The sequence below is a fragment of the Berghia stephanieae genome, chromosome 9 (genome assembly GCF_034508935.2).
Source record: "Berghia stephanieae isolate SIO BIC M18660-M18661 chromosome 9, UCSD_Bste_1.3, whole genome shotgun sequence".
Lineage (NCBI taxonomy): Eukaryota > Metazoa > Mollusca > Gastropoda > Nudibranchia > Aeolidiidae > Berghia > Berghia stephanieae.
In genome coordinates, this window is record NC_088368.1 from 44666750 (window position 1) to 44679050 (window position 12301).

Here is a 12301-nt window from a genome sequence, read left to right on the forward strand (position 1 = left end):
TCAGGAACAAACAAGACTGTGGTTTATTGATTACACTGTGTAAAAACGAGAGGACGATCTCCCCTAAACTTAAAAATATAATAGGGCACGAGAGAAGGGGGATATCTGTTTTTATTTATTTATTTATATATTTATTTATTTATTTATTTATTTATTTTTAAGTTAGGCTTATTCTATTTTTATTTATTTTTATTTGAAAGCTTGCTTTAGAAAATATCTGGCGATTTAGGTTCAAAGTTCAAAGTCCTGTCTCTTCCTTCTTCCCTGCCCATCGATCGTCGATCATTGCCATTCACCTGGTGTATTTTATTTCAGCTTTTGGATAAAACTTCCAATTCTAACATCGAAATCTTTTGAAGTGAGTATTTGTGATGTTGATTACTGATATGACAATGGCTCGTCAATACAAATGAGACAGACTTATCACTCTCACTAAAGACGGTGACCAGTTTTTCTCTCTGAATAACAATAACAATAATAACAAACACTACACCCCACAACTCATCGACACATTCACACTCGCCTTTTACTGCTTTTACTTTCACTTTTCTTTTTTTCTTTTTCTTTAAAAGACCAGTGTCAATGGTTGAACTTTTTATTTATTAATGAAAATAAAAAGAGTATACAAACTCCCTTCCTCCTTACATAAATAACGATGTGAAGAAATTGAAGTAATGTTAATGTAAGCTTCAATTTACTATATATACGAAAACGGATAAAATAAAATGGACGTAAATCGATCGACTCAGACTCAGATCGAACAGTTACTCAGCTCAGAGTCTAGAATGTTTATTTTATTCATCCTCCCACCAAGTGACCAAGTCAGTCGGCGATATGGCTTTATTTCTATAAGTTAGCGAATTGAATGCGGACAAAAAAAAAGATTAAAAAAAATTAAATCAAAAAGGCTGTCATCACTCATATTCAATAAAACAATAACAGCTAAAATAAAAAACAAAATTAAAAGGCCTTAAAATAAAGGTCTTCCCCTGAAAAGTAAAAGGAATAATGACATGAGATGAGTTAAGGAGAAGCCTTCACTCTGCAAATAGTGCCAAGCATTCTTAAAAAATGCTACTCAAAAAAAAAAAAAAAAAAAAAAAATAGACGAAGTCAAAAGTGGGGGGAGAGGGGTGGTGGTATCTCCTCCCAACTTTAAGATTTGAAAAGTGATTTGAACCAGTTTCCAGCTCTACACACAAATAAATATTACCAAAAACACTGTGTTATTAGAGCTCTAACATATCTCGTCGGCAAATAATATATTTGGAAATGTAAACAAATAGGGTCGTTTTCTTGGTAACAACATACTTTTGTGGAATGGAGTGGATATTTAGATAATGTATCAGGATCCAATCCATGCCATTCAGCGAAGTAGCCAAGTCGCTCTGTTCCGCCTCCGAACGGGACACAATAGACTAAGAGGACATATGTTTACAAAGCTAGGTATTGGAACAACCCCTTATTGCCCATGTGGAGCCGACCATGAAACCACTTTACATGTGCTTATGGATTGCCCATTATACAATGTGCAACGTTCGAACCGTTGGGTCACCCCTGCAACACTCAATACAGAGCTCTAATACAGAGCTCTGTGGCGAGGCTGAGGACCTAAAGCGGACCACAGACTTCATAGCAGATATCGGACTGCAGCCATAGATGTCCATCAGAGGAACGAAGAAGAAGAAGAAGATAATGTATAAAATTTGGTGCTTACATAAATAGACTTCATATTGAGCCTGTGAACCTTGGAAGGCAGTCAGTCTAGGAGTGAGATAACCCTGATTTCAAACTCTGGCAAATGGAGCTTGTAAGTATCGGAATACAATCGTCTACAGGATGGAACTCCTGAAAGAAAAGATCCGTAGTCCTACTAGTAAAGAGGTTAGAAGGCAGCAGCAGGCTAACAACCCTCTCCTGTAAATGTAAAAAGAAGTATTGTTATATAGAAACCTCTAAAGCAAGCAAAAATCTTCATTTTGCCTTGCCGGGAAGTAGGTACTTCCATCGGAGATACGACGTGCTTCAGTGAAAGCTGAAAGGAAGCTGTTGGGCCGAGGACCCTTCTTCCTCCAGAGAGCCCCTAATTGCTCCACCAGAAAGTATTTGCCTGTAGATGGTGTGCTCTAGGTTAAGAAGCTCACAACATTGCCATCCGGAAGTATAACGAACCGTCACACAAAACTATGTGTAACCTTAAACATTGAAAGTCTTATTAATACAGTTTAGTGAGAATTACTCATAAACGTGGATGGCAAAAAACAAAAGCAAAGGCCTAAGTGATGTCAACTTCATAGTATCTGTAGTGGAACACATGGAATTTACAAACCCTGAGAGAAACAGGAAAGTGTGCTCAAATCACAAAATAAATGAATAGCTATAACCCCACTCTGCTTGAACTCTGCGAAACAAGATGGAACACCTGTGGAGAAATTAAACATTTTCTGGGTGTAAGAAAAGAAAATTTTATTTGTATGAATTTACCCTTTTATATTTACCTCACTGAAAAGCCAAAATTAATTCATTTTAGAAGCATACAATCTTTAAGAATAGAACACTTATGATTATAATGAAAAATAGCAGAAGCATCAAAAAACATGATTTATAGCTTTGTGATCCAAGCATCAGTAACACACTTTATAGTCACCTGGAACAACTACAAAAGACGTCTAACTTCTACGTCATGGCACAAGACCGAAGGGCTAGAGCCCAGGTGGGCGCTGGTTCGGATAAGTAAGTAAGTAAGTATAGCTTTGTGGATGTTTGACTCTCACCTTGTTTAAAAAATTTTTAAAGTATGAATATATACCTATTCTATGGTAAACACTGTATTTATTTATGAAAGGAACAGGGTTGCTGACTTCAGAGGCTTGACTAGACAGACGGGTTGGAACCAAATGTACTGATGTTGACATTTTAGCATTAGCTCACTCAGTCCTAGAGATTTTTGCTACTTTCCAAAATGGGGAAAAATGTATTTAAAATGAGCATAGTTTTATTCAACTACCATTAAATGCAAAAACTAAAAACATTAGCTTTGATACTACGCCTATAATTTGTCTTAGAAAAATGTATTAAAAAGGCATGGGGTAAAAGTAGCCAGGGTGAACTACGGATATAGTCAGTGTTAGGGTTGAGTGAGATAACAATGAATGAGTCATAGCTCTGGCATACGTTATTAACAAACAAAGTCTTGATTTAAAGGATAGATTGAAGGTGAAAAGGATTGGAAGGAAGTACAAAACAACAACAACAACAAATGAGAATGTGAAGGGTTTGACACACAATAAGAAATGACATCAGATCTGCGAACCACATTACCTCTTCTCAATAATAAATAATAATAATTGAGCTTTTATCTAGCGCAATATCCACTAAACGTGCTCAAAGCGCTTTACAAGGGGTCCCTGGCCAACAGCAACATTTAACATGTAGGACGGGACATGAAGCCTGTTAAGCGATATTACAATTTTTCGGACAAAGACAACGCTGTTAACGGCCAGGTACTCATTTTACACCTGAGTACGGTGAGAGAAAGTGAGTAAAGAGCCTTTTTCCAAGGACTCAACTATGCGCCGAGGGCGAGGCTCGAACCCAGGACCTTCCGATCCGAAAGCGAGTGTCATACCACTAGACCACATAGCCGCATCCAGCATGGTACAATTTGTGTACCCAGTGTTGTGTTACCAGAATTTTGGTGGAAGTTGAGACACCTGACCAGAGTGGGTGGCTATTATATCTAAATCTAAATGTCCTGGGATTGGTGCGGCTATGTGGTCTTGTGGTATAACACTCTCTTTCGGATAAAAAAGTCCTGGGTTCGAGTCTCGCTCGGCGCATAATTGAGTCCTTGGAAAAAGTTCTTTCCTCACATTCTCTCACCGTAGTCAGGTGTAAAATGAGTACCTTGCCTTAAACTGCGTTGTCTCAGTCCGAAAAAATTGTAATATTGCCTAACAGGCGTCGTGTCTCGTCCTACATAATGTTAAATATAACTGTTTGCCAGGCACCCCTTGTAAAGCGCTTTGAGCATGTTTAGTAAGCTCAATTTTATTGGTGTTAAAATAATGATAAGTATTGAATTGTAAGCTTCAATTTATTAGATGAAGACAGATACTGTGGACGTTTCAGGTTTCCCCTTTATCAACAAAACAGGATGAATGAAACACCACAGACGAATGAGATGATTATGATCGGTGTTGGAGTTTTTGGTAACATTTTCACTGGAGATGTGATGGGAATGCCCAAAGACTAGATGGTTGGATAAGGTAAAAAGGATGATATATGAAAGACCTGGGCCTGGAGGAAGATGATGCTCTGAACCGAGATGCATGGATATGTGTTATTCATTATGGCAACTCTGCCAAATGTGGGATAAGCTGAAAGAAGAAGAAGAAAATGTGATGTGCCATCTACAGGGAAAATGATTACAACTTTGAACTTTGAGTCTATGAACGATGAATGGAAATTTTTTTCATGATGACCTTTAATGTTTAATTATAAAGTATATATTTCTATTGTCTACATGTTTGGAATCGAGCATCATACAGGCGTACTGGAATGCATGGTTGTGTGGATCTACTCAAACATAAAAATATCTTGTAGAAGATAAATATTATGGAACGTAGTTGATTCCAGTCCGTGGAAATTAAGGGCTGTGGGGTGTTATGCCAACAAGATGTTTTGCAGTTGTTTTAAAATTCAGAGTCTGGAGAACAAGTTCTGGCATCCAGTGACTGAAAACATTCTCCACAGGAAGGTGAAGAGATGCCAGACAAGCTCAGTAGCTGAACATTCAGGATCAACTAGTCATGGAATATGAATAGGAAGCAAAACGATTGGTATTTCTCTGAACCAGTTAGATCCTGGAGTGCAGGCTTTCAATGCTGTTTTTAGCTAGCAATGACCCATACCATTGGCTTGTGGGTGGTATATCGTATTTGTATGCATGTCGGCTCCACTTAGGTAATCAAGTCAGTCTATATTTGAAGTGAATTGCCTGCCTCAATGAGATGTAAGATGTATTAATTATCTGATATCTTCAGGATTTCTATATCATGGCATTCAGTGATAAAAGCAAGTGCTTTGTGTGATAGTGAATAGATATATCATAGCTCAACATGCTGAAATGGGCTGATGAGATTAATGTGTATGCTGCAAAACCGATCATGGATATGAACGTCAAAGTTTAATTATCGATCAAAAATCACACCACTATCCTTCTCTGCCCTGCATCAGTGACAGATACAAAATCAGTTCCATCTGGGTTCACATACTAAGCATAAGAATGGGTTTTTTTTTCTATCAACATGTAAGATTTACATTTTTTAACATTAAAGCTTAACTGCCAATCTCAAGACGATAAATATAAAGAGTATAGATAGTATGCACTTGGCTAAGAAGCTCATAACATTGCCATCCGGAAGTATAACGGACCAACACACAAAACTGTGTGTATCCATGAACGTTTAAGTCAGCTTAATACAGTTCAGTGAGCATTACTCATAAACGTGGATGGCAAAAAACAAAAACAAAGACCTGAGTGACGTCATCTTCGAACTATCTATAGGTAATTCTGTAAGAGTTGTTAATTTTGTGAGAAGAATAGATTTTGGTATCATCAGCACGCAAACATCTTACAATTTGAATTTATGATATCAAGGAGATTTTATTATAAGTAAATTATAAATAATAATGATAATGGCCGTAGTAACCTGAGGGACTCCATTTATGGTCTAAGTTCTCAAGCCTCATTTCTTATGTTAACTTACGTTAAAAAGAGAAAAAAAATTATTAGGCATTTAAAAATTTCTCACCCAGACAAATATTCACTAGGATTCATAAGTCCTTTGTTGTATATCGATGGCCCGTTGATCAACCTCTGAAGCAGCCTCTTTGCGATACTATACTTCAGAGGTTTGATCAACGGGCCATCGATATAATCATTATTGAATAAGAGAAAGACTACAGGTTTACGTTTTAAAATTCTGCATCTTTTCCCCAATCTTCTTTCTACTCTTTTTCGAAAAGCAGTCATACACTTGCATGTGATATCATATTGAGCATGGCAACCTGTGTGGTGACGTGAACCAAATCATGCATTGAGAGAAATTCTCAGCTTTAACCCTCTCCTTACCACCTATTGGAAAATCGTCACATTTGTTACGATGCAACCGTCACTTTTCTCATCCAGACTTCATTTCTTTTTGCTATAGCTATAAAAACTTGACATTCTGTAAGAGAGTTCATATTTTCGAACAATATTATGTATAAAATGTGATGTGATTGTTGCTTTTCTGTTTGAGTAAGATATGTCTGTTTTTGTGTTGGGTTGGTGTGAAGTTTTGGGGAAAATTCTGAAAATGGCTGGTAAAGAGAGGGTTAAGGTCATGAAAGAGAGGCACTGAGAGTGAGAGATACTGTGTGTTATCATAAATCATATATGCACATGTTAAGTAAAGATATGATTGGCAGACAGATTAACATCGTGTCACACATGGTGGGCATTGGCATCAGATAATAAACTTAAACAGTAATACACAAGTAGCAAGCACATTTCATGCCTCAATCACTCGTGTTTCATTGTAATACTTTCTTGAAATGACTGGGTGCTCAAGGATAGGACAGTTAATATCCACACAAGTTTTGTACAATGTTATTCAATATACCAAAACAAAACAAATATCCACACAAGTTTTGTACAATATTATTCAATATACCAAAACAAAACAAATATCCACACAAGTTTTGCACAATATTATTCAATATACCAAAACAAAACAAATATCCACACAAGTTTTGTACAATATTATTCAATATACCAAAACTAAACAAAACAAATATCCACACGTTTTGTACAATGTTATTCAATATACCAAAACAAAACAAATATCCACACACGTTTTGTACAATATTATTCAATATACCAAAACAAAACAAAAAAACAAATATCCACACACATTTTGTACAATATTATTCAATATACCAAAACAAAACAAAACAAATATCCACACAAGTTTTGTACAATATTATTCAATGTACCAAAACAAAACAAAAAACAAATATCCACACAAGTTTTGTACAATATTATTCAACATACCAAAACAAAACAAATATCCACACAAGTTTTGTACAATATTATTCAATATACCAAAACAAAACAAATATCCACACAAGTTTTGTACAATGTTATTCAATATACCAAAACAAAACAAATATCCACACAAGTTTTGTACAATGTTATTCAATATACCAAAACAAAACAAATATCCACACAAGTTTTGTACAATATTATTCAATATACCAAAACAAAACAAATATCCACACAAGTTTTGTACAATATTATTCAATATACCAAAACAAAACAAATATCCACACAAGTTTTGTACAATATTATTCAATATACCAAAACAAAACAAATATCCACACAAGTTTTGTACAATTTATTCAATATACCAAAACAAAACAAATATCCACACAGTTTTGTACAATATTATTCAATATACCAAAACAAAACAAATATCCACACAAGTTTTGTACAATATTATTCAATATACCAAAACAAACAAAACAAATATCCACACAGTTTTGTACAATATTATTCAATATACCAAAACAAAACAACATATCCACACAAGTTTTGTACAATATTATTCAATATACCAAAACAAAACAAATATCCACACAAGTTTTGTACAATTTATTCAATATACCAACACACAAAACAAATATCCACACAGTTTTGTACAATATTATCAATATACCAAAAAACAAAACAAAATATCCCACACAGTTTTGTACAATATTATTCAATATACCAAAACAAAACAAACAATATCCACACAAGTTTTGTACAATATTATTCAATATACCAAAACAAAACAAAATATCCACACAAGTTTTGTACAATATTATTCAATATACCAAACAAACAAAACAAAATATCCACACAAGTTTTGTACAATATTATTCAATATACCAAAAACAAAACAAATATCCACACAAGTTTTGTACAATATTATTCAATATACCAAAACAAAAACAAATATCCACACAAGTTTTGTACAATATTATTCAATATACCAAAACAAAACAAAACAAATATCCACACAAGTTTTGTACAATATTATTCAATATACCAAAACAAACAAACAAATACCACACAAGTTTTGTACAATATTATTCAATATACCAAAACAAAACAAACAAATATCCACACAAGTTTTGTACAATATTATTTCAATATACCAAAACAAAACAAATATCCACACAAGTTTTGTACAATATTATTCAATATACCAAAACAAACAAAACAAATATCCACACAAGTTTTGTACAATATTATTCAATATACCAAAACAACAAACAAATATCCACACAGATTTTGTACAATATTATTCAATATACCAAAACAAAACAAATATCCACACAAGTTTTGTACAATTTATTCAATATACAAACAACAAAACAATATCCACACAAGTTTTGTACAATATTATTCAATATACCAAAACAAAACAAATATCCACACAAGTTTTGTACAATATTATTCAATATACCAAAACAAAACAAATATCCACACAAGTTTTGTACAATATTATTCAATATACCAAAACAAAACAAATATTCACACAAGTTTTGTACAATATTATTCAATATACCAAAACAAAACAAATATCCACACAAGTTTTGTACAATGTTATTCAATATACCAAAACAAAACAAAACAAATATCTATACACGTTTTGTACAATATTATTTAATATACCAAAACAAAACAAATATCCACACAAGTTTTGTACAATATTATTCAATATACCAAAACAAAACAAATATCCACACAAGTTTTGTACAATATTATTCAATATACCAAAACAAAACAAATATCCACACAAGTTTTGTACAATATTATTCAATATACCAAAACAAAACAAATATCCACACAAGTTTTGTACAATGTTATTCAATATACCAAAACAAAACAAAACAAATATCCACACAAGTTTTGTACAATATTATTCAATATACCAAAACAAAACAAATATCCACACAAGTTTTGTACAATATTATTCAATATACCAAAACAAAACAAAACAAATATCCACACAAGTTTTGTACAATATTATTCAATATACCAAAACAAAACAAATATCCACACAAGTTTTGTACAATATTATTCAATATACCAAAACAAAACAAATATCCACAAGTTTTGTACAATGTTATTCAATATACCAAAACAAAACAAATATCCACACAAGGAGTTTATCCTAGTTGCTATAGTGTAAAACAGACAATAGGAATTGCTTGCTGCCCTTTGGATAGGACGCTAATTTATCACAAAATACTTTCCACCAGATTTAACAGACCCAGTTACCTAATCACTGCTGTGTGGACAGGGGGGTCAGAAAATTTTTTTTACTGAACTCGGGATGGATCTCGGTCCCTTTGTGTGTGACGCGAGTGCTCTACCTACTGAGCTATTGGGGTCCCCAGGATATAATAAATAATCCACATTCTCTTACTGTTTTTCTCCCACAGGTACGTCGTAAGATCAATCAGAGCTCACATTGAATTTGAATCATGTCATCGTCTGAAAGAAAACGGGTGGCTGTCATAGGATCAGGAGCCAGTGGTTTGCCAGCCATCAAATCTTGCCTGGACGAAGGTTTGGAGCCCGTCTGCTTTGAAAGGACAAATGAAATTGGAGGCTTGTGGCATTTCACCGAGAATCCCATTGAAGGGCAGGGATGTGTCATGAAGTCTACAGTTATCAACACGTGTAAGGAGATGATGTGTTACAGCGACTACCCCATACCTGATGACTACCCTATTTTTATGCATAACTCACAGGTCAGTGTGATGAGGGTCAAGTTGTTAGATGTGGATGCCATGATTGCATTGCGTAGAGTCATTATCATCATTTCTACCTCAGGCTGCGTTTTCCATGAAAATTCATTAGTTTCTGTCTAAGTACCAGTCTGGGAAGCAAGAAAAGTTGGTAAAATTAATGCTCCATGATGCATTAATTGCTTTCGAGTTACGTCATATCTACATGGAACCTGACCTTTGTATTGTAGATTTCTTATATACATGTTTTCTTTATGAATTATGAAATTATGTTGATGTTTCTTATTTTAATTCACATATTGACTATTCACAATTCATTCACATATTGACTATTCACAATTCATTCACGTATTGACTATTTACAATTCATTCACATATTGACTATTCACAATTCATTCACATATTGACTATTTACAATTCATTCAAGTATTGACTATTCACAATTCATTCACATATTGACTATTTACAATTCATTCACATATTGACTATTCACCATTCATTCACATATTGATTATCCACAATTCATTCACATATTGACTATTCACAATTCATTCACATATTGACTATTCACCTTTCATTCACATATTGATTATTCACAATTCATTCACATATTGACTATCCACAATTCATTCACATATTGACTATTCACAATTCATTCACATATTGACTATTCACAATTCATTCACATATTGACTATTCACAATTCATTCACATATTGACTATTCACAATTCATTCACATATTGACTATTCACAATTCATTCACATATTGACTATTCACATCATTCATTTCACACTAATTGACTATTCACAATTCATTCACATATTGACTATTCACAATTCATTCACATATTGACTATTCACAATTCATTCACATATTGACTATTCACAATTCATTCACATATTGACTATCCACAATTCATTCACATATTGACTATTCACAATTCATTCACATATTGACTATTCACCATTTCATTCACATATTGATTATTCCCAATTCATTCACATATTGACATCATTCCACAATTGTCATTCACATCATAATTGACTATTCACAATTCATTCACATATTGACTATTTCACAATTCATTCACATATTGACTATTCACAATTCATTCACAATATTGAAATATTTACAAATTCATCATTCACATATTGACTATTCACAATTCATTCACATATTGACTATTCACAATTCATTCACATATTACCATTTCACCATTTTCAATTCACATATTGACTATCCACAATTCATTCACAGATTGACTATTCACAATTCATTCACATATTGACTATTCACATTTCATTCACATATTGACTATTCACAGTTCATTCACATATTGACTATTCACAATTCATTACATATTGACTATTCACAATTCATTCACATATTGACTATTCACAATTCATTCACATATTGACTATTCACAATTCATTCACATATTGACTATTCACAATTCATTCACATATTGACTATTCACAATTCATTCACATATTGACTATTCACAATTCATTCACATATTGACTATTCACAATTCATTCACATATTGACTATTCACAATTCATTCACATATTGACTATTCACAATTCATTCACATATTGACTATTCACAATTCATTCACATATTGACTATTCACAATTCATTCACATATTGACTATTCACAATTCATTCACATATTGACTATTCACAATTCATTCACATATTGACTATTCACAATTCATTCACATATTGACTATTCACAATTCATTCACATATTGACTATTCACAATTCATTCACATATTGACTATTCACAATTCATTCACATATTGACTATCCACAATTCATTCACACATTAACCATTCAGAATTCACACACACACACACATATATATATTGTTTTATTCCTTTTATCCGTGTACCTTTACAGGCAACAAAACGACACATTGGAATCTGACATGGGTCGCATGTCACACCATAACACATGATGTGTTAACACGTTTACTGTCTCTCTCCAAACACAGTTTGATACCTATGGAAAATTGACTGTCAATGTTCTCACGTCTCACATGAACTTTCCCTTTTCTGTTGTTTTCTTTTATTCCAATTATAAAAGTTTTCTTTGTTTTTTTGTTGTTTTTTTTTTATTAGTATATATTGAAAGGTGTATCTAGTTCTCAGCACATAAGTGATTAGTTTTCATTTATTTATTTTTCAGGTCTTCTCTTATTTCAAATTGTATGCAGATGCCTTCAAACTACGGGATTACATTCGATTCAACACAGAAGTTTTGACAGTCAGAAAAGCTGATGATTTTGTCACAACAGGTCGATGGGAAATTCAGTCACAGAATCTCGAAACCAAAGAGACAAAAACTGAAATTTTTGATGGCGTTTTGGTGTGTTCGGGTCATCATGCTGAAAAACACGACCCAGAGTTGCCGGGATTGAAAAGTTTTAAAGGAAAGGTAAGGAAAG

At 33.2% G+C, this 12301-nt stretch overlaps 1 protein-coding gene across 3 annotated transcripts in view; it reads left to right on the forward strand.

The window, feature by feature from the left end:
• Positions 1–223: 223 nt before the first annotated feature.
• LOC144980304 (flavin-containing monooxygenase 5-like) overlaps positions 224–12301 on the forward strand; it is a 57569-nt gene continuing 45491 nt past the window's right edge. For all 3 annotated transcript variants that reach the window (XM_078927960.1, XM_078927961.1, XM_078927959.1), the window contains exons 1-3: positions 224–358; positions 9541–9852; positions 12043–12291. In XM_078927960.1, coding sequence (XP_078784086.1) covers positions 9583–9852; positions 12043–12291 — 519 coding nt within the window. In that variant the 5' untranslated portion in view covers positions 224–358; positions 9541–9582. The remainder of the gene's footprint in view (positions 359–9540; positions 9853–12042; positions 12292–12301) is intronic.